Below are 24435 nucleotides of genomic sequence, written 5' to 3'. Positions count from 1 at the left end.
TTTCGGTGCCTTGTACCCGCAATCTCATCCTTTCGGTCATTACCCAAAGCTCATGACCATACGTGAGGGTGGGAAGGTAGATCAACCTGTAAACCTAGAGCTTTGTTCGAGAACTCCGCTCCCACTTCACTACCACAGAACGATTCAGTGCCCACAATACTGCGGATACCACACCAATCTGCCAGCCAATCTCCCGCTCCCACTTATCATCACTCGCGAAAGAGACCTCGAGGTAATTAAACTCCTCCACTAAGGGCAGCTGTTCCCCCCTCAACTGGAGAGAACAATTCACCATCTCCTGCGAGTGAACCATGACCTCAGATTTGGAGGTGCTGATCGTCATCCCAGCCGCTTCACACTCGGCATCAAACCTTTAAAGTGCATGCTGGAGATCACAGACTGACGAGGCAAAGAGGACAAAGTCATCTGCAAAAAGCAGCAATGTCACCTCCATGCCCCAGTACTGGATGATCTCCATACCTCGGTTGCACCTTGAAATCATGTCCATGAAAATAACAAACAGGCATACAGACAAGACGCACCCTTGGCGGAGTCCAAGACCAACAGTGAATGACTTTGATTTAATACCAAGAATAGGGACACAGCTCTCACTCTGGGAATACACGGATCGAATAGCACACAAAGGCGGCACCGGTACAGCATATTCCCGCAGCACCTCCCACAAGACATTGCGGGGAACACGGTCATATGCTTTCTCCAAGTCTAGATAGCAGGCGTAAACTGGAAAAACATACTCCCATGATCCCTCAAATATCTGTGAGAGGCAAACGAGCTGGTCCATTATTCCATGATCATGACGGAATCCACATTGATCCTTATAAATCTGCGGTTTGACCACCGGGCGTAGCCTCCTCTCCAGCACTCTGCCATAAGCTTTACTTGGGATGCTGAGGAGTGTAATTACTCTGTAGTTGGAGTACATCCTCTGGTCCCCTTTTTATTGGAAACCACGACCTCAGTTTGCTAGTCCAGAGGTACTGTACTCTCCTTCCATGCAACATTGAAGAGGCGTGTTAACCACAATACTCCTACACTGTCCAGCGCTTCCATCAACTCTAGGCAAATCTCGTCCACCCCAGCAGCTTTGCCGCTATGAAGGCCCTCGACCCCCACAGCGACTTCAGCAACTGTGATTAGATCTGGCTACCTCCTAAAACGAGGACATGTTCCCCTAGTTGAGGAGCTCCTCAAAGTATTACTTACACCTCTCCACTATCTCCTCAGTTGAGGTCAATGTTACATCACCCTTACTGAAAAGAGCCTGGGCCACGTCCCGTCGAACCCACCTAAGGTGTTGGATGGTTTGCCATAACATATTTGAGGTTTGCCTGGTAGTCCCTCTCCATGTCCTCTCCAAACTCCTCCCACGCCCGGGCTTTGGCTTCAGTGATTGCTGCAGCTGCTGCCATCTTGGCAAGCCGGTATCTCTTAATCAAGTTGGGAAACTATTTTTCCGAGCATGGCTCAGAAAGCCTCCTTCTTCAACTTGACAGTATCCCTCACCACTAGTGTCCACCAGCAGGTCCTAGGATTGCCGCCATGACAAGAACCAACTGCCTTCAGGCCACAGCTTTTCGCAGATGCATCCACAATCGAGGTCCTGAACATCATTCACTCAGACTCAATGTCCACGACCTGCCCTGGAGTGCAGGAGAAGTTTCCCCGGAGGTGGAAGTTGAAATATTTCTGCACTGGGTCTTCCACCAGACATTCCTTTAAAACCCGCACTATTCGTTTGGGCTTTCCACGTCTATCTGGTCGGTGCCCCAAGTGTCGGATCCAACTTACCACCAGATGGTGATCAGTTGACAGCTCTGCCCCTCTCTACACTCGAGTGTCCAGAACATACAGCCTTAGATCCGATAATACAACTATCAAGTCAATAATTGATCTTCAGCCCAATTTACTCTGGTACCAAGTATACTTACGGGCATCCTTGTGTTCACACATGGTGTTTGTTATTGACATTCCGTGACTAGCACAGAATTATAATAACATCTCATCATTCGGGTTTAGATCAGAGGGGCCATTCCTCCAAATCACACCTCTCCAGGTATCTCCATCGTTTCCCACGTGAGCATTGACGTCACCCAGTAATACTATACAGTCGGTAGGAAGCATTTTGTTGAGCACTGCACCCACCATTTCCAAAAAGGCCGAATACTCTAAACTGCTGTTTGGTACATAAGCACAGACAACAGTCACGTTTTTACTTTCTGAGACCTCAAGTCTCAATGAGGCGACTTTCTCATCCATTAGGACAAACTACAAATGAACAGCACCCAGGTGGCGGTTTGTGAGTATCCCCACACCTGTCCAGAGCCTCTTATCAGGGGTCACTCCAGAATAGGAGAGAGACCATCCCCGATCAAGAAATTTAGTTCCAGTGCCAATACTGTGTGTTGAGATGATACTAACTATATTTAGTCGCAATCTTTCCAGCTCTGGCTCCTTCCCCCCCAGTGACGTGACATTCTACGTCCCAAGAGCTTGTGTCCATCACCATAGTCTACTCCATTTGAGACCATCCCTCTTCCTGCCATAGGCCAATACGTTTCAAGGAAAATGCATGCATTATCAAAGCATGTTTGTTTGCATGTTTTATCACAAGCACGTGTGGTTAATGCAAACTTGATTCCTTGTTATAAGTGTCTGTTTGATGCTTGAACATCTTTAAACCTTCCTGTATTCTTTCCGGAAATGGAAAGGCCATTTTTTAATCAGTCCGGAGTTAGCTGCACTTTTCCATTGAATACCCTCGATCCCTCATCTCGAAGGTTCACTCAGCCATTTGCAACTCAATTAAAATATTTCCACGTTTTCCCTTTCAAATACCCTTTTCCAGTCACAGGAGGGCTCACCATATCAGGCAATTAATTCTGATTGGTTTCTATTGTTCAGCTAGAATTTATGATATATGGCTCACCACTGACCAATCAGAGACTCCCTGTGCCGTTGAATTGGGATGCCGTGGTGGCAAGATGTTAACTACCTTGCCTGGTGTGCAGGAGGTCATTGATTGGTCTGATTCCAACCCGAATTATGCCTGCTGTATATTTGGAGTTTGCATGTCTCTCTCTCTCCCCGTGGTCGCGTGGATTTTTCTCCGGGTCATCTGGCTTTTATCTCCACATTTAGAAGAAACATGCGTTTAAGAGTATTTGGATGCTGTAAATTTTCACATGATGATAAACCTATCTTGTGGCTAAGTCTTTTCTGAAAAAGAGTTATATAATTCAGTGGGCCTAAGCAGGTTAAATAATATGTTTTTCTTCTGTTTAAAATAGCGATTAAAATTACCACAAAGAGGACCGTCTGCTAAGGACATCTGTACTGTGCAGAAATGGCTTGCACACAGGCAGTATCGGACTCGTCTTTCTTTGTTTCAAGGTTTTCCTGCTGAAGTCTTCACATCGAACAAAGATGGTCACCGCATTGCGCACTTTCAGATGCGCTTCTGCGGTTGTCTGGAACGCTCTTCCTTCCTATATTAGGAAGCCACTGGAGCTATTTCTTTAGAACCGCTTTTTACATTTAGTTTGTTGTCCTTAACCCACAACTCCGATAAGCACGGTTGGCTATGTACGGTGCAAAAGAAGTTCTAAATACTTACACACTTGCGCCTTTCTCTCTGGTTCCACAATGCTTTGTGAGGCATCACTTTAGTGAGACACAGAGCTTCAGATAGACAAACAGCTACAGGGAGAAAAATGGAGCTGCAGATCCACAAAATTAACGCATGTTGACAAAGATGTGAAAATATATCTAGAGAGACAAGCGGAGCTCCAGAAGGACAAGCAAAAATGATACGTGGGGCTGCATAAAGATACACCTATGTCATTTGCACACATTTTAGTTGATTTTATACTGATACATATATTTCAAATGTAGACCCATGTGGCAGATTGGCTCAAGTTTGGTCTGAGAATTTTTTTTGTTTATAATCAGGGAATTCATCGCGGATCAATGAAGGTGCTATTCGCCTGCTGTGCTTCCCATATAAAATATTTTCCCGAAATCGGCTAGAAATATTTTTGGTGGATTTTTGGTCAGTCTCACCTCCATGGTGAATGGTAAGTTATAGGATTCACAATGCAGTTGCCCCATGTTGACACGGATTATTTTTTGTAAAATGTGACTTGATAAGTGTTATAATTGTGTTATAATTTACAATAAAAAACATGTATATTTCATAAACCAATATTGCCAACACTTTGGTGAAATGGTGTTGGTGATTTGTGTGCTAAGATTCTTAACGTTTGTTTTTGTGAATCTTCAGCTTTAGTGACAATAAGAAGGGTCCTGAGAAAGACCCAAACAATATTCCCCGGCATAACAATACATAGCAAATGTGGGTCTCTCAAAATCAACAAAAAATATAAAGTTAATAGTTAATAATTATTAGTCTCTTGTTAAGCGTAAACCATGTATGCATATCTGCAGAAAGACAAAAAAAGGCAAGGATTCCCTTGTAGCCTTAATAGGCTGTTGGGTCAAATGCTGCTAGCGAGCACCTATAAAGGCTGCCACAGCACACGTGAGGGTAGGTGGCCAACACCACGCACGGCCATCTTTGTCTCTCTAGTGGTGATGTTTATCCACTGCACCAGGTACTTGTTTTAGGCTGAGTTAACCTAGGGGAGGCCCACGACTGGTTTAGATAATTGTCACTGTTGGCCGCCAGCGGGAATCGAACTCAGGTCGCCGGATGCGTCGCGCAAGCCCGAGAACTGCTACATATCTGCACACGCACGTTCACACAGACACCAAGGACACGTGCATGGCGTTGAAACGGGACAAGGGCCTGATCTCTCGTCTGCGGGACGGCCAGTTCGACGTTCTCCTCTCTGACCCCATCGCCTTCTGTGGTGATGCACTGGCGTTAATGCTGGGCATTCCCTACGTCTACTCCCTGCGCTTCACTCCGAGCTACATTATCGAGCGCTACTGTGGGGCGATGCCCGCGCCTCCATCCTACGTGCCCATGCCAGTGTCTAATCTCCCGGACCATATGCACTTCTGGCAACGAGTGCAAAACACTGTGATGTATTTTCTCAGTGACTTGATGCATATATTGATGGATGGAAACAATTCAAACAGAATATACGCTGAATTGCTTGGTAAGTGTTTATTTAACCAACGTTTAAATTGTTGTCGAAAAAGGACACTTCCAAATTGATATATAAGATTAAAATACTGAAGGAGTTAATATTTAAAATTTTTACGGAAAATCATTTTAGGTAAATACGTTTTTACGAACATGAGATCGTGACACTTGCGTGTAATTACCTGTGAGAAAGTGCTGAAATGGCTGTTTCTTGAATTAGAATTTCATGGTATAAAAGACAACCCGCTTTAATTGCCAACTCTGACCCCACAGGAGAAGGTACAACAATCTGTGAGGTGATGAGCGGTGCCGAGTTCTGGCTCATCCGGAACAACTGGGACCTCGACTTTCCACGCCCATTCCCTCCAAATTTTGTCTTTGTCGGGGGGCTCCACTGCAAGCCCGCAAACCCCTTACCCGAGGCAAGTTACGCGAAGCAATAGCTTATTCTACAGCGACATCACCAAAAAAACACCACGGTTATCAACAGCATACTCAGCACCACATCGGGAGCACTAATAATGTCACCAGTTAGATAACAAAAATCATATACATAACACCAATTGAATAAGAAACACCACTACATATACCAATACATTCAGATGCACCACGAGAATCACATCACAAAAAATAATTGAAATATTCAACACCATGTTATGGTGGAATGCTTTTGTGAATATTTAGCAAGGACATTCGCACCTGAAATAAGCTGTGGGTTGAGTGGCTGGCGACGTCAAGGAAACGAACAGACGTAGTGCGAAGGGCAGCAACTGTATCTTAGCTTTCAATGTTGGGTTCCAAAAGTCCATCGTCCTGTCCACATCGTCGAACCTGGGCAATGGTATGCATGTATAGTGTAAAAGCGCTAGCTGGTGGACAGCAGCGGCAGCTGTGGTGGACAGACAGTACACACGCCGGTGAGCATGAGCACGGTGTTTTGGCAGAGCAGAGAAACTAGGGCAAGGGTCACGAAGGACCCCACCTGGAGGCCCCTGGAACCCGCTATCAGGTTCAAGAAGAGAGGCGCGGTCAGGGCTGAGTCAGGCTGTGCTGGTAGTATAAAAGGAGCCGAGAGTGGGGGCTCAGGGCTGTCGGTTCTGGGAATGGACTCGTCTCGTCGTTGCTGTAATCTCGTCGCCGTCGTCGCTAAACGTCTGATAGATATTGCGTTACGAAGGATAGTAGTTGGTAATCTTAGTCAGTGCCGTCAGTGTTAGACAGCTCGTGTTCTGTACAGGTTAGGCTAAGCTACTGCGGAAAGTGTGCAGGCGAGACCGTGGAAGTTGCTAATAACGAAAGTGCCTCCTAGAAACTGTCTCTGAATCGTTGACAATACACGTATTTATATATATATATACCAGGCCCCACGGAGTTATAAATATATTTTTCAGAAGTGACCTGGCCACACAAATGATAGCTCAACAAAGTGGCTTATTACCACATGGGATATTTATAGCAGCCACACACATTAAATGCACGTTGATTCTGAATGGAGGGAAAAAATCCACTCGACCACGGGGAGAACATGTAAACTCCAAATATACAGCAGGCATCAGGGTCAGGATCAAATCCAACACCTCCTGCATACCAGGGGAAGTAGTTAACATCTTGCCAAGGGACAGCCTAACAGGGTGAAGTACGGTGAGGTCTCGACTCCGTGAAGGCCTGTTAGGAACCCTGATAATACCCTCGTTGACGGGGCTCTGCAACATGTCCGGCAACTGAAGAACAGGCAGAAGTGGGTACTTGCATCCTCAATGGCTGTGGACATGGGGCAGCAGCAGTGCCTCTATGATCTTGGGCAGAATTTGCTGCTGTCTGGGTCAACAGAAAAGCTGTTTTTTCTTTACTGCGCTCTTACCCATTGGGGACAAAGCATTGTGGGTAACCTAACAACTTAAAAATGCAAAAACAACCTTACAGTACCAGGTTTTCAGCCCCTACTTTAAACTGTGTCCATTGCAGACAACGAGCAGGTAATGCTCGGATGACTGGTCGAGCTGAAAGCCACCGCTGGGTAAGGTTTATGCCACAATGGATTTGCCAGCAAGGACACCAAAGAAAGTCAAGCCAAACCTGCGAGAAACATTCCGGATTGGTGTCTCACCATGAATGGGACATGATACCAGGAGGCCATCGTACACTATTGAACACCAACTGGAAAAATATAACATCATAATTGCCGATATCACTGAGGCCAGACTCATAGAAAGTGATCAAGCCACCGTCAATGGCACGACTATCCTGCATTCTGGAAGTCAACATCACGTTTGTGGGGGTCGCACTTATCATCGAGCCGCCTCTCAACAAATCCCTTGTAACATGGACACCTGTCTCACCACAAATTTGACTGGCCAGAATGCAGCATCGAAATGGACATCTGTTGGTCATTGTTGTATATGCACCAACTGATGAATTAAACCACTTCTATGATCAATTAAGTGGTTTGCCATTTTATATTCCAAAGCATGACACAATCGTGATCCTTGGATATTTAAATGTCGCTACAGGCAATGACCGCAGTGGCTTAGAATCTGTCATAGGGCCTTTTGGCTCCAGGATTGCCAATGAAAACGCGGCCAGATGTTGTCCTTTTGCTCATCTGAGCACCTCACTGCTGTCGACTCATGGTATCGTAGACTGAGCATCCACAGCCAAACTTATATCTCAAAATAATAAAACAAAAATAGATAATATCCTGACCAAGGACAGAACCATCTATGAGTCGTACCTGGTTTTGCTGTGGAGTGGAGGCACCTGCTAACACCAACCACCGCCTGGCTGTAATACGAGTTGACCTCCACCTATCAATACCCAGAAAATCTTCAGCCATAAAGCAGAATGATGTCCAAAGGCTCAGGGACAGCCACGATACTGCTGATACATTCTCCAGGGCAGATGTGCCTCGTTTGGCAGCCTCCACTTTTTCACCAGATGACGTTGATATATAACGTGCCTGGTGCCATGTACGAGACTCGATTACATTGGTTGCTTAAATTATGGTAGGCCCTCAAAAGCCTATTCATACACCCTGGTTCTCCGATTCCACCTTAAAGGTTTAAAAACAAAAGGCAGCTGCACGGCAGACTGATAACACCAAGGAACATCGCAGGCTTCAGGGAATTTTTCAGAGCTCGGGCAAAAGCTGACCAAGAGAAGTATCTGAACTCACTGGCTTATGGAGTTGAGTCGGGACTGTTACACAATGACATAAGGGTGGACATACTGCCATGGCTCCCATCACCAAATTATAAGGCTCTGCATGGTCATCGGTGGAGGAATTCCGTATACAATGGACTGAGCATCATGCACCAGTGTTAAATCACCCACCAGCAGATGCTTGTCCCCCATTCATAGACACTGCATCAGCAATCAATGCGGATTCCGACTGTGAAACCAACACAAACCCTTCTACATCAGAGGAAGTTCAGCATGCCATCATGAAGATTCATGATGATAAAGCAGTTCGGCTAGATGGTATTTCTCCAGAACTGTTGAAAGGTGGTCTGCATCTTATTAGCAGAGGTTTACATCAGCTCTTCATCAAGGTCTGGATGTCCAGAGAGGCACCTGCTGATTGGAGAGACAGTATAATTATGTATCTGTACAAAGGGAAAGGCTCCCGTAACGGCATGTAGTAATAATATACATATATCCTCACTATCTTTAAATTGAAAACTAATTTCTCATTTGAAAACTAATTTCTTTACAACTGCTTTTTGTGTTTAGTTTTCTGTCCTTCCTAAGCACCTCTGATAAGCACGGTTGGCTATGCACAATGCGAAAGAAGTTCAACATACTGTATATACATTTTGACCCTGTTGGTAACAATCATCAGAAAATCTAATCAGCTCCATAGCTTTCTCTACAATATCAGCCGACCTCGTCTCTAGCTGATACCATACCTATTTAGGCTCCCTATATTTGGAAAAACGAAACGTGCTTGGGTATGTGGTAGCTATGCATGTGGGCCACATGACTCAGCCTATGCAGGTTCACCTGTTAGAGGAGCCCATTGATTTTGTCAGATCTTTCAAGGATTTCTGAGGTCCTCACAGATTATAGTCTGGTTAAACTCAGGATAATTCATAGGCAGGGCAATTCTTAATTTAAAAGGAGGTCTACTTTTCACAAGCATAGAAAATAAATGGTTTATATGGATCCACTAAGACCACAAACTTCATATGCAGTAATAATCCAGGAAGCTTCCACACAGCATTGTTTAGCCAATAAAAAAAATGCTGCTGCACGTCATGAGCATAATATCCATGTCGTGGTGAAACTGGGCTGATGTGAAGGTCTCATCTCTCAGTGGCATGCTCCAGGTAAAAAAAAGTTTAACATACATACGTAGATACTCCAGTAGCAGGAAAGGTTTTTACACGTGTACTTCTGGGCAGGTTGCAACCACTCCTGACAAAACACCAGCGCCCACAGCAATCAGGATTCAAAGCTGGTTGTTCTACGATGGATGGTGTGCTGGCACTCTGCCTACTTGCAGAACTGCACTGACCGCCCATTGAAGGTGGCTTTTTACTCTGTGGATTGATCCGATCTCTGGTCTGCCTTGAGAGGCATTGGGATCCCTGGCATCCTGCCGGACCTTGTAAAAGATCAGAATGCAGGCACAAACGCAAGAGTTTGTGTCGAAGCCATATCTGGGATGTGTCAAGGATGCATCCTCGCACTGGTTGCTGTTTTGTTGGGTGATCAAATGGATATTTGACATGACCCGCGACCTTGGAGTCAGGATTGGCCGGCACCACTTCATTGACCCCAACTACGGTGATGCAGTTTTGTTTGTTTAGAAGTCTGAAACGTTCACAGCAGTCCATCAACATTTCAACAACATGAGAAAAACAATGGGACTAAATGTTTCATGTAAGAAAAACCAAAGTCCAGAACTTGGGCTGCGGACCTTCAGAAGTACCCTGCGTAATCAATGGCAACACTGTCAAACCAATGGAGGAATATCTCGACCTGGGATTTGCAGAGACCACTGATGGACAATCTAGACCTGATGTCATGCGCTGGATTGGCCTGGCCTCAAGAATAATGGTCTGATCCGCAGTTGGTCCCAGAAACAAGTACGTCTGGGCACCAAATTAAGAGTCTACCAGTGCTGTGTTTTGTCAGTGTTGTTGCATGGTGTGGAGGCCTAGACATTGCTTCAAGCTAATTTGTATCAGTTGCAGTCCTTCCACATGTGATGCCAAATATGTATTGTTGGCATCCAATGATTAGACTTCATTATAAAATTCAACATTGCATCTAGGACTGGTCTCCTAGCAATCGAGAGCTCAGTTCGAGGGAGACAGCTGTCACTTTTTGAACACATCACCTGTTTGGATGCATAAACCCCTGCAGCAAATTGCGTGCTTCAGTTGTCAGTTAACGTTCAAAGTGGACTGCGACCCTCAAAGGAATGACATCATCCTGTGGCTCCCGCGTGAGATGTCGATCAAACAAATCACTCAAGACCCCGGTGTATAGGAGCAAGAGCAGTTTATGCGAATGCTGTCGCAAGAGGCCACACTGAGAGCTTATGGTTCAGAAATATTTTCTATTTGCCTGTTAATTATGATTTACTGAAACTTGGGGAAAGTAATGCATTGTATGATGAAATAAATTGCTTATGTTAATTGCAATAACAAATTTTTGACCTTTTGACCAGGTTTATAGATGACCCACAACATTCGAACATGTTTGGTAGATAAATAGTTGATGCACTGGAAACAACTAAGATAAATTCATTGGGAAACAGTTTTACTTACGATGCAAAAAGGGGGCTAAATCGGTGTGGCACGGGCATGAGAGGGGATGGGCTGATGCAGTATAGGAGGACGTGGAGCTGAGCAGATTTTCCAGTGACTGGTACTCGTGCCATCAAGATTGGCCTCTGTTGGTGAGGCTTATGGAAGATCCTTCTGGGCATTTTGAGATGGGTGCCCTTCAACAACGATGGAGGGCAGAATAACGACGTCCACAGCATGGAGCGGAGGGCTATGCGGCTAAAATGCTGCAAGTTGACAGTACAGAACAGGTAGTGCATCTACCAGTCATCTCAGTCAACTCATAAAACCTGGGTCTGTCGGGTGACAGTGCCAACAAGCAGTGACTTCAAGGTGCACCTAACCTGGCACAAGCGCCGTGGTGACATCCCCTTCCCTTAGTGTTGCATATGTGGTGGTGGTATTGGAACAGGCGCGAACACCAGCTACGGTTAACGCCATGACTTACCTGTGCGGGGGGCGGTTGTAATACATCCCTATTCGGGACCCCTCTCGAGGGGAGGGGGATGTGGTGCTACGATCCCACAAAACCCGCCCCTCTCGAGGAGAGGGGGATGTGGTGCTAGGATCCCACAGAACCCCCGCCCCTTGGTGGGGAATCGTATAAATGGCGGGAGCCGGAGAGTTGAGTTGGAGCGAGCTGAAGACGAAGAACCAATGAAGCCCGAAGTCCAGCTAGCTATAACCCTGGGACTCCTCTGACCTGCTGTCCTTCTAAGGGCCGGGAAGAGCAAGCCAGTGGTGTGGCCCCAGAGCCGCGAAGCCCGATGTCCTTGTAAGGGCCGGATTCGTGTGGCTGGTGGTCGAGACCTGTGCTTGGCTGGGCCAGGTCAGGTAGTCTTCGTGAGAGTGTGAAATACAGGTGGGAAGTAAGCGAGCTAGCTTGGGGAGTTAGCTCGGGAATACTTCCCTTGAGAGAACTGTTGAAGAGGCCGTTACCTCTTCAAGTATAGAGCTGTAACATATTTAGAGTTAATTAATACGTGTTGCCTCAAGTTCAACCGTCTCTGTCGTCAAAAAGGCCACTACACATAGCGGGAGCATGTTATCTTTCCGAGGACAATTCAATAAGAAGTGATAGTGTCATACTATAAACTAAACTGTTATTCTTACTAAACTACACACTTTTTTCTCCTGATGACGATTGCTTGTGTTGCAATCGAAAAGTCGTAGATTTTTGTTATTTTGTTATTTTCTTTGCACCTATCTACGTGACTTTACCAAAAGACCCAAAAATATGAATTCCTGCAGTCACGAAAACTTTAAGTGGGCTCATCTCTGATGGGGATGAGTCTGACTATAGGAGGGAAGCTGACAACCTGGTGACCTGGTGTAGCCAGAACAACCTGGAGCTTAATGCTCTTAAGACCGTGGAGATAGTTGTGGAGTTCAGGAAGAATACAGGCCCACTCACCCCCATCACCCTGTGCGACTCCCCAGTCAACAATGTGGAGTCCTTCCGCTTCCTGGGCACTATTCTTTCCCAGGACCTCAAGTGGGAACTGAACATCAGCTCCCTTATCAAGAGAGCTCAACAGAGGATGTACTTCCTACGGCAGCTGAAGAAATTTAATCTGCCAAAGACAATGATGGTGCGCTTCTATACAGCCATCATTGAGTCCATCCTCACCTCCTCCATCACCATCTGGTACACTGATGCCACTGCCAAGGACAAGAGCAGACTGCAGCGTATCATCCGCACTGCTGAGAAGGTGATTGGCTGTAATCTACCAACACTTGAGGACTCGCACACCTTGAGAACCCTCAGGCGAGCGAGGAAGATTGTGGACGATTCCTCTCACCCTGGATACTCTCTGTTCCAGCTACTCCCCTCCAGCAGAAGGCTGCGGTCCATCAGGACCAAAACCTCACGTCATAAAAACAGTTTCTTCCCATCCGCTGTTGGCCTCCTCAAGGCCAAGGGCTTAAAATGACTTTTACACTTAAAATTACTTTTACACTTACTATAACATTTTTCTACATAATTACACCTTGTCATACTTACGTGTTTTCTTATTTGTATTTTTGTATTCTAAGATTGTATATTACGGCTAATTCACATTTTACATTTCACATTTTATATGGTCTACTTATTCATAATTTTACATACTTTAGCCCGTTAGTATTAGTTATACTTTGTAACGTTAGTTATCTCGGCCTCGCTGTGCGCTGCGTTGCACCGCTAGTCGAGTAGATAACCATGTGTTAAATAAACCCTCGGAGCCAGGATGACCGTCCAACTCCGATCGTCATTTGTTGATTGTAACAGGTAAAACTGGTGAGAAAACACAGATACAGCATCTGTTATAATTCGGAAACACCCACACAATGAACACCACAGCATCAGAACATTGTCTCAGATAACAATAGATCCTGGAAGGACCAGGCCCCCACATTACCCCTGTACAACTAGACAAAGGCACAAGCTGGTGCGTTGCATACAGGCACATAGTGTAGTCATCCCACTGCACCCCAAATGTACAGCATTACACTTAACACTAAACTGTGGATGAGATACTTCGTCATCACTCTCAGGATCGCAACATAGGCACAAGTCTGACTCGACCTACTAAATCACAAGTAACATCCACAATAAGGAACGTCACAGGCTTCGTTACTAACTAGGCCTCGTATTTACTACAACAACTTAACGGCACCATAAAGGCATTTACATTGCTATAACGGTCATTCCAACATTACAACAGCATTTCCAATATTATAGGAATATAAACAACTTACAGATAATGCTTCTTAAGCTCCCACAATGGACAAGTGCAGCTGTGATCTCACTGAGATGCGATGCGTGCCGCCATCTTGACTTATCTGTGTAATGGCTGACGCCCGCGTGGTACAGTGGAAATCTAACATCGTCACTTCCTGGTCACGTGACCAACATTAGCATAAAAAAACAGGAACTTCCTGTGAACACACGCTCCACATCTGCCGTGAGGCAAGACACTCCCTGTCTGGTATCTAGGAGATACCACCATTTATTTCCTATCTCATAAACAAGTGTATAACAACTTCAACGGGTCGACTTATTGTCCATATCTTTGCGAGAGAGAAGTAGTACTATCTCGACTATGTGCCTGATGAAAGTTCTTGCGACACCTTGCTTCGCAATCATAACCTCGACCTTTCGAACTTTTCCATCGGCACTTGGAATCGACTTGAGGATGCGGCCCATTGGCCACTCATTCCGTTTGGCTTGGTTGTCCTTCAGTAGGACGAGGTCGCCTTCTTGGATGTCTGGTCTATTAGACTGCCACTTGTTGCGCACTTGGAGTGTCGTAAGGTACTCGTTTTTCCAGCGACGCCAGAACGTGTTCGCGAAGCTCTGCACTTGTCTCCATTGACGTCTGTAGAGGTCTGCAGTGCTGGCCTCCTCGGTAGGTGCTGTGAGCACATCTGTCTTCTGGCTAAGAAGTGTAGCAGGAGTCAAGATGAATGGTGACTCCGGGTCGGTTGAGACGGGGATCAGGTGTCTTGAGTTAATTATGGCTGAGACCTCGGCCATGAGAGTGGTCAAGACCTCGTGAGAGAGCCGTGTGGACCCGACATCACATAGCATGGAGTCGAGAATGCGTCGAGCAATCCCGATCATGCGTTCCCAGGCTCCACCCATGTGCGAAGAGTGGGGAGGATTGAAGATCCATGTGCAGCCTTGGTCACCAAGGTATTTCCTGACAGAATAATCTTCGACATTCTCCGTATTGATCTTAAGCTCTTTACATGCTCCTATGAAATTGGTTCCACAATCAGAACGGAGTTGCTTGGCTGGCCCTCTGATGGCGAAGAATCTCCGGAGTGCATTTATAAAGCTCGAAGAGTCCATGGGCTCGATGACTTCGATGTGCACTGCTCGTGTACTCATACAGGTGAAGTATTGGAAATGACGGCAGGAAACTCCTTGACGGGTAACACACTTCTTTTATTAAATCTTCACTTATCTCGATACAACGTGTAGTCTCTATTCTTCCGCGTACGGTCACCAGACACCGGTACAACTCGTAACCTCTTCTCTTCCTATAACACACCGTACTGAACTCGTGTAGACTCCAAGCCTCTAGCTACACACGCCTCACTCGTCTCGTGTAGACTCGCCTCATGTAGACCCTATGCCTCTGGCTACACACACATCACTCGTCTCGGGTAGACTCTTCTTGTGTAGACTCGTCTCGTGTAGACCCTACGCCTCTGGCTACACCCATATCACTCGTCTCGTGTAGACTCTAGGCCCCGGCTACACACTCGGCATGCTGACACTGCATGCTCACACTACCCCCGCCTCTGGGTTACACAGAGTCCCGGTCCTCGCAGGACAGCGGGACTAGGTACCGCAGGGCCCTGGCTCTTCTTCCCGTCTTCAGTCTTCGCTGGTTACACTCTCCCCGTGCGCCTGTGCGCATCCCCTTATATAGTCGTTCCTCCCGGGAGACGGAGCGGATGCGGACCTCGATGCGAGCATCGCTTGTTAGTGAACCAATCACAACGCGTTATCTGTACGATCCTTTTTCCCCAACGCGTGTTTCCACTCACCAACCAATCACGCCGTGCTGCCACTCGATCACTCCCACACCAGCACGTCACCGGCACCCAGCCAATCAACACCACACAACCCACGATCCCGCGCTGACCCCTGATCCCTCACCGTCAGCGCGCGTCACCACCCACACATCCAATCACAACGCACTGGCACCTGATCGCTACCCCAGCGCGTATCACCACTACACAGGTGAACAGCACTGCCCAACGTTTGCTGTTCGCGAGCCCTCCTCTGGTGCGGCGGGAGATGACTGTCCACGGTCTGAACACGTCAATCCCTACAAAGGTGAAGGGAGGTTCCACACTGAGTCGATCGGCTGGGAGGTCTGCCATTTTCTGTTCTTCCTGTTTTCCACGTAGCTTGCGACACCGGATACACTTGTGGATGGTGCTGGCGATGCACCTCTTTGCTCCAACGATCCACAGCCCTGCAGATCGGATTGCTCCTTCTGTGAAGTGCCGACCTTGGTGCTTGACCTTCTCGTGGTAGTGGCGCACGAGTAAGATTGCGATGTGGCTCTGGCTTGGGATTATGAGGGGGTTTCGTTCATTCTCATCTAATTTTGCATTCCCTAGCCGACCACCGATCCTGAGCAAGTCGTCTTTGTCCATCCCGGGGTTTAGCTTCCTGAGGGTGCTGACCCTAGGAAGGTCTTCTCCCTTGTTGATGGCCTTGATCTCACTTGCATAAGCTGCCTGTTGCACACAGCGGAAGATTGATTCCCTTGCTCTGGAAAGCTCATCTTCAGTGCGTGGCACTGTGCAGTGATGCCATCCATTGCAGCTACCAGTGGTGCCTCTCATTGGGCGATGGAAGCAGTCTGCAATATGCGTTAAATGTGCTATCGCTCGCACGACCGTCGTCCATTTCGAGAAATGTTCAAAATGGTGTGGACTCAGTGGACTTCTTGGTCGCACATTTGTTACGAAAGTTGTCACTAGAGGACGAATCTCCTTGTCGGACTCGGGCTCTAAGAGTCCAAAGGTCTCCTTGGTAGTACATGGGCCAGCGTCACGTCGTAACAGGAACGCTGGACCCGTCAGCCAGATGGTTTGATTCAGCAGAGATGCAGGGATGGACCTAGTTGCGAGATCTGCTGGATTCTGGTCAGTTGGAACGTAATTCCATTGCTCCGGCTGCGTCGATCTCCTGATGCGCTCCACCCGGTTGCTGATGTAGGTGTAGAACCTTCTGGTTTGGTTGTTTATGTAGCCTAGTACGACCTTACTGTCCTTTTAGAACTTGACCGGGTCCAGTTTGACGTCAAATTCGTCTAAGATCAGTTCCGCCACCTCTGTAACAAGAACCGCTCCACACAGCTCGAGCCTTGAGATGGTATGTTCCGGTTGTGGGGCCTTGCGGTGGAACTCCTTCCAGAATTCCCACTCGGACGATAGCTCCGAGTCGAGGAACGGAGAGGCCACAGTCACAGCGACCACCGCCACCAGCAGAGCGACGAGCAGCGGCTTCACCTTAGTCTTCTTCCCGTCAGTCAGGACTGGCTTGGAAAAACATGGAGGAACAAACTCCAACGAAGACGGTGGATGCACAAGCGAAGTCATGGTGGTTTCTTTGTAAGTCTGCACGGTACAGCCTTGACTTCTCTCGCCGAGTTCCTCTTTCAGCGTGAAGTGGTTGGGGCACGGTTTGAAGAGCGACGTGCGTCCATTCGTGAGCACACTCGTTCTGAATGTGCTAATGTGGTCTGGTTTGTGTATTCCCTTCAGACAAACGTCACCTACGATGACCCATCCTAGGTCGAGTCTCTGGGCATAGGGAGCGTCGTGAGGTTCATTGCGTTGGTTACGAACCTTGTGGACTCTCAGCATGTCCCTGCCAAGCAGAAGTAAAATCTGTGCCGCGTGATCCAATGGCGGGATGAACTCTGCTATAGATTTCAGGTGTGGGTGGTGACGTGCAACTTCGGGCGTGGGAATCTCACTCCTGTCGTCCGGTATCTCGTTGCACTCTGTCACCGTAGGAAGGGCTAGCTTCATGGTGCTATCTATGGTTTCCACCATGAGGCCGCTCGCTCTTCTTCCCGCTGTCTCCATCAGTCCTGAGCATGTTCTGAGCGTGTATGGAAAGGAATTCCCACCTACACTTAGCTGATCAAAGAACTCTGACCTTGCCAAAGACCTGTTGCTCTGGTCGTCCATTATGGCGTACATCCTTACTGCCCTTTCAGGATGTCCTTTGGGATAGACTCGGACGAGGCATATCTTTGAGCAAGACCTTCCTTTGAAGCCTTCTCCACAGACTTCTGTGCATTTGGTTGTGATTGACGAAGTGAGTGCGGCGGTCTCGCCTTGCTCCCCGCCGTGCTCTGCTTCGGGATCGGAAGCCTTAGTGCTACTGGGTTTCGAGTAAAATGTGTGCAGAGCAGTTGTGTGTTTGTCGCTGCCACATTTCTCGCACTTGATATCTGTCTTGCAATTCCTTGCAAGGTGGTTTGTAGAAGCACAGCATTTGAAGCACACTCCAAATTCTTTCAGCATGTTCTTCCACTCTTCCAATGGCTTCCTCCTGAACTCACGGCATTTCTGGAGGGAGTGAGGTTTATCATGCAATAGGCATTGCTTCTCTGGATCCTCTATCTTTTTCTTTGTGGTGGTTGCCTGGACGGAGTTTGCGAATGTCGCAGGAGAGACCTCAGTCTTGTGTACGGAAATTGGCACTCTCGCTGTTCCTCGTTTCGCCGTTGTCCTTTCCATTTTTGGGAGATCTGGACTGGAAATCCCCGTGGTGCCAAACATGAAACTCGGGTCATTTCTAGTCTTAGCCAGGTTGCGGATAAACTTTGAGAAAAAAGAGAATGGGGGGAATGCAACCTGATGCTCTGACTTGTATCTTGAACCCGCTGTTCTCCATTTTTCCTGCACGTCAAATGGCAATTTCTCTACGATGGGGTTCACGCCATGGTAGGTATTCAAGAAAATGAGACCTGGTAAGTAGGGATCAGCCTGGGCTGATTCAAGCTCCATCAAAAGATCTCCAAGCTCCCGTAACCTTTTATTGTCTCGACCAGAGATTTTGGAAAGTTCTGCAACTTCTTGAAGAGAGCCTTCTCAATGGTTTCTGGGCTACCATAGCACTCTTCGAGCCTCTCCCACACCACATGCAGGCTTGAGGCGGGGTCGTCAATGTTTGCTGACCGGATCCTCTTTGCGTATTCTGAAGATTCATTTCCTAACCATTTCACCAACAGGTCGAGTTCTTCACTTGCAGAGATGTCTGCATTTCGGATTGCATTCCTGAAGGTAGATCTCCAGGCTCGATAGTTCTCAGAGTGGTCATCAAACTTAACGAGTCCTGTGTTGATTAGTTCGCGGTGAGCCAGGTACCTAGCAAAGTCCCCTAGTCCTGCTGATCCAGAGTGTGTCCATATTGGCGCTTGTGAGGTGCTATTATTTGCTGCATTGCCTTGCATGCTGTCATTTGCGATGGCGTTGGACTGTGGGCCCAAAGGGTTTCGATCACGTTGGCTGGATCCCCTTATATGACTGTCTGGAATGTGGGTCTGACTTGGTGCATCCACGTCTGACCCCACGTGCGCGATGCTGAGTTGGCGACTAACTGCCAGGGCAGGATATGCATTTCCACCATTCCTGTAGACAGCATTCATGTTCATTCGGAGTGGAGATGGCAATGCCTGAACGTCCACCCTTTGTTCAGTATGGTTTGGTGGAGGAGCATTGATGCATTGTTCAGACCAGTCCAAAATAGTTTTTCTGGTGAGTTGATCGAAGTCCTTGACAGGTATCTGAGTGCCAAACTCACTCCAATTCTCTTCCTTATCCAGGTTAGCTGCTGCCTCGAGCACCTCTGCCTGGGCCATTGCAGCAGCTGCTTCCCTTTCGAGTTGTAGGGTGTTTAACTTAGCATCCAGCTCAATGTTCTTCCGCGTGGCGGTAGCCACTAATATACTCTCTTGCTCTCGTGCGGCAGCAGTTGCTAATATACTTTCTTGCTCTGCTTTCCTCCGTGCGGCAGCAGTTGCTATGCTTGCTTTTTCTTGTATGTGGGCCTTTTCAATTAGCATGGCTTCCTCTTCAGCCATGTAGGCAATACGGGCGTTTGCTGCTTCTGCTGCTGCGCGTGCCTGAGCTGCTGCCATACTAGTAGATGATGTCTTTGAGTGTGCTGAGGCTTTAGATTTTGTGGTGGACCTGGATGAGACAGAGTGCTGAGATCGTGTCTCTCTTAAGCCCTCCACACGGTCCATTGCATCTTGTATCACTGCCTGCACATTATCATCGAGCAGTTCGAGGAAGTGCTCGTCTGCGCACTCCCTCAATGCCCTCATCTGTTTTCACCTTCATCAGGAGCGAGATGTATTTATTTGCCAGGAGCTTGTAGCTTGAGCTGCTCACATTCACTCGCTGGATGGCCCGCTGAATTGAGGCCACTGTGTCCGAGGCATTTGAAGCTTCAGATAAATCTGCTTCAACCCGGTTCCATGCCCGTTGTATCCTGGCATCAAGGTCCTGTTTCTCAGCCTCATAGCTTTCCAAGGCCCGTTGCGTCAACCTGACCTCCCTCTGGGGCCTTGAACTCCCTTGGTCCTCTTGAGGCAGGATGGGAGATCCTGGATTGATTGGTTCACCTTCTTCAGCATCTCTCCCTGCTGAACTGTGGCTTTCCATGCTGCGATGCTTGCAGTACGATTTTAATGTAGACTCGTTGCAGAGTTCCTTGCTTGTTGCAGGCTGACTGCAGGGCTGGCTGCAGAGCTGGCTGCAGAGCTGACTGCAGCGCTGGCTGCAGGGCTGGCTGCAGGGCTGACTGCAGAGCTGGCTGCAGAGCTGGTTGCAGAGCTGGTTGCAGGGCTGGCTGCAGAGCTGACTACAGAGCTGGCTGCAGGACTTCTTGGGAACTTTAAGAAGAGTATCTTTTTACTTGGCTGCAGAGAGCTGGCTGCAGCACTTGTTGGGAGCTTCAAGAATAATATCTTTTTACTTGGCTGCAGAGAGCTGGCTGCAGCACTGGTTGGGAGCTTCAAGAATAATATCTTTTTACTATCTCGGCCTCGCTGTGCGCTGCGTTGCACCGCTAGTCGAGTAGATAACCATGTGTTCAATAAACCCTCGGAGCCAGGATGACCGTCCAACTCCGATCGTCATTTATTGATTGTAAGAGGTAAAACTGGTGAGAAAACACAGATACAGCATCTGTTATAATTCGGAAACACCCACACAATGAACACCACAGCATCAGAACATTGTCTCAGATAACAATAGATCCTGGAAGGACCATGCCCCCACATTACCCCTGTACAACTAGACAAAGGCACAAGCTGGTGCGTTGCATACAGGCACATAGTGTAGTCATCCCACTGCACCCCAAATGTACAGCATTACACTTAACACTAAACTGTGGATGAGATACTTCGTCATCACTCTCAGGATCGCAACATAGGCACAAGTCTGACTCGACCTACTAAATCACAAGTAACATCCACAATAAGGAACGTCACAGGCTTCGTTACTAACTAGGCCTCGTATTTACTACAACAACTTAACGGCACCATAAAGGCATTTACATTGCTATAACGGTCATTCCAACATTACAACAGCATTTCCAATATTATAGGAATATAAACAACTTACAGATAATGCTTCTTAAGCTCCCACAATGGACAAGTGCAGCTGTGATCTCACTGAGATGCGATGCGTGCCGCCATCTTGACTTATCTGTGTAATGGCCGACGCCCGCGTGGTACAGTGGAAATCTAACATCGTCACTTCCTGGTCACGTGACCAACATTAGCATAAAAAAACAGGAACTTCCTGTGAACACACGCTCCACATATGCCGTGAGGCAAGACATTAGTATAGTTAGACTGTACATCACCTATTTAAGTTAAGATTCCTACATGTTGAATGTATGCACCTTGCGGCCATAGTAAATTCCATGAGCAAACTTTCATGGCGATTAAAACCGTTTCTGATTCTGACATAAACTTAACTATTTTTATTTTACCAGGTAAGGCCCATAAGAGGTTTTTGAGTTAGATATAAATGTGTCGTTAAAACCCGCCACCACCCGAAACTGCCAACTAGTAAGGGTTATCACGTAAACGGAGCATGCCAATTCGTCACTCGTACAGCACACCGGTGTGTTGGAGAGCCAAGCCACAACATTTACAATCTGAGTATGACGTTTTGCCAGTAATTACAACTAGCTTCATCAGGCGACAGACAGATTTGTGGAGAAGTCTTACTGTTTCGTTCTTTATGTAGAGGCGTAGAGGTGTTGACTTCCCATCTGCACTCTTGCACAATGCTGGGGGGGGGGGGGGGGGATTACTGCGACAACGTACATTATGTATGTGAATTATGCAAGCCCTTCGAACTTGTCCTCCCTGTCTATTATGTTTATTAAAATAGCCCTATTGAAGTATACTGCCTTTTGTAGGCATGCATTTAAATAATGTATTATTTTATTATTCGTTTCCACGCAAAACAAATCGGTAGCTAACCGAACGGTTAAAGTTACTTTGATTTCTTTCAATTTCGATAAATTATCTAATTAGTCTTTGTCAGTAGTAGTTAGTTTTGCACAAAACTTCAACATTATCAAAATCAATTGCGTGTCCTTGTTGGCACGCGTGTTCTGCTGCTGCTGACAGTTGTATTTGTGAGAACTTAATATTTCTCTGATGTTCTTTTAGTCTCGTGCTGATCATTCGTCTTGTTTGCCCAACATAACATTTACCACACGTGCATTTAATCCTGTTCACACCTTCTGTTGATAGCTTCGGTAATACATATTTTGTACCAGATATTAATTTCTGTATTTTATGTACCGTGCCAAATCTGATTCGGATGTTTTGTTTTTCCAAACATCTGGCTAGTTTATCAGTTACTCCCGCAATGTACAGTATTTTGATCGTTTTCATTACTTATTTGATTTGGTTTTCGAATTCAATGCCCTGTTGATTTGTGCATCATTGTAACCGTTCATTTGGAGCGCTTCTTTAGCATGTTGAATTTCACTTCTCAGGTAAGGCTCACTGAACTGTTTAGCTATTTTTCAGAAGCGATCTAGCCACAAATGCTAATATATAGGCTTTCTATTGTCGGTATGACACGTAGCCTTTCGCGACCCATATCATATATATTAAAGGTTTTTAGGTTAAATCGCGTAAGTAAAAATGTGTCGTAACCTGCCACCACCTGACACAGCCAACCAGAAAGATTTGTCACGTGAACAAAATGTGCCAATGATTTACTACTTCAGCCCACCCGTGTGTTGGAGTGTAAATCCAAAACATTTACAATTTGAGTACGACATTTCGCTGGTAATTATATCCAGCATCATTGGGAAATTTACTAGAAGCAGGTGGATTGCTTCACGTCTTAAATAGAGTAAAATTGCGTCATTACTGTGAGCCAAACAGGTGGGGAGAGCAGAAGGGTGGATTATTATAATTACATAAAAATAGATTGTTAATCAGTTCATTAGTATGTGATGCCTTTATAAAGCATGCACTTATAAGGTTTGTGACTTTATAACTCAACTAATACATTGGAAGGTAAGACTACTGCAATAAGTGGAAATTCATTAATTCCCAAGGCTGAGCAATACCAAATTAAACCAGGGCCTAAAAACACCTGGACTATAAAGGTCATCAAGATTCACAAAATTGGTGTCCCATTAAGACCAATAGTATATACAATAGGCTCTGCCACATAAATTAGCACAGTATGTGACAAACCAAACACAGCCATACATCATTAGGACCTCTTCATTCATAAGAAATGTTGTGAATGTGATTAAATATATTAAACTTAACCCTAATGATATTCTAGTAAGCTTTCATGCAATTTCTCTGTTCACGAGAGTTCCGGATATCGATTCAATTGCTCCATACGCTGGTACATGTGTGTGTCTCTCTTTTTGTCTCTGTGCGAGTCTTTCTCTACTTGTGTGTCTGTCTGTGCGTCTCCATGTCTGTTTGATCTATCTCTCAAATTTAGCAATCTTTGGAAGAATGTAATCAACCAGGTGGGGTGTTGACTGTTTTGTTGGCCGACTCTGTGTTGCATTGCATTATATTTCCAAGTTTACTATGTTTGTTTTCTCATTAATTTGTACCTGATAATGGTTGCTTGTGTTGCAATCGAAAGGTCGTATTCTATTATTATTTAACTTAATTTCTTTTTACGTGACTTTACCGAAAGAAGCAAAGAGTAATTCCTGCAGTCACGAAAGCTTCGAATCTAGTTTAAATAAGACAAGTTTACCCAAAGATATTCCACAATTAGCCGAGCATTGTCTAAATAACACTTATTTCTTATGGAGGTCATTTCTATAAACAAGAGGAATGAGCAGTATTGGTCTCTCCCTTTGTGTCCTGCCAGTGAAGAATTGTATTTGGAAAACTTTAAAGCAAGAGCACTTGCTTCAAGTACACCGAAACCCTCTGTTTGGTTTATATATGTGGATGACACTTTGGTTATCTGGCCACATGGTAAATATACACGTATTGAATTTATCAATCATCTCAATTCGAAATAACCCGCCATTCAGTTCACCATGGTGGATAGCACTCTTCTTTTCCTGGATATTTTGCTTGGACGTGGCCCAAACGGTAAAATAACAAATGTTTTCCGAAAGGAAATGCACACCGACACCTATCTGAATGCAGATTCACATAATCACCCCACACAGAAATCATCTCTCACCAAGGGGCTCATACATTGGGCTAAAACAATGCCAGATGGTGAAAGTCTGAGGAACAAAATTAAACACGTTAGTAAAAAAAGCTCTAGAATCAAATGGTTATAATCATGCTCAAATTAATAGCATTGAATGCCAAACCCAGACCGAACAGCAATGATGCTTAAAGCAATGTTATAAAAAAAAAATACTATACATTGCAGGAGTAACTGACAAACTAGCTAGAGTATTTGAAAAAATAAAAAGTGGGATTTGGCATGGTACGCAAAAACTAGTATCTTGTC

At 46.1% G+C, this 24435-nt stretch overlaps 1 protein-coding gene across 1 annotated transcript in view; it reads left to right on the top strand.

Moving 5' to 3' along the window:
* LOC144737971 (UDP-glucuronosyltransferase 2C1-like) overlaps positions 1-24435 on the top strand; it is a 45393-nt gene that overhangs the window by 11330 nt on the left and 9628 nt on the right. Inside the window, exons 4-5 of the mRNA XM_078620886.1 lie at positions 4785-5147; positions 5408-5550. Coding sequence (XP_078477012.1) covers positions 4785-5147; positions 5408-5550 — 506 coding nt within the window. The remainder of the gene's footprint in view (positions 1-4784; positions 5148-5407; positions 5551-24435) is intronic.

The sequence above is a fragment of the Lampetra planeri genome, chromosome 76 (genome assembly GCF_965212315.1).
Source record: "Lampetra planeri chromosome 76, kcLamPlan1.2.h2, whole genome shotgun sequence".
In the NCBI taxonomy this organism is placed as follows: Eukaryota; Metazoa; Chordata; class Hyperoartia; order Petromyzontiformes; family Petromyzontidae; genus Lampetra; species Lampetra planeri.
This window is presented reverse-complemented; position numbering and strand designations above follow the sequence as displayed.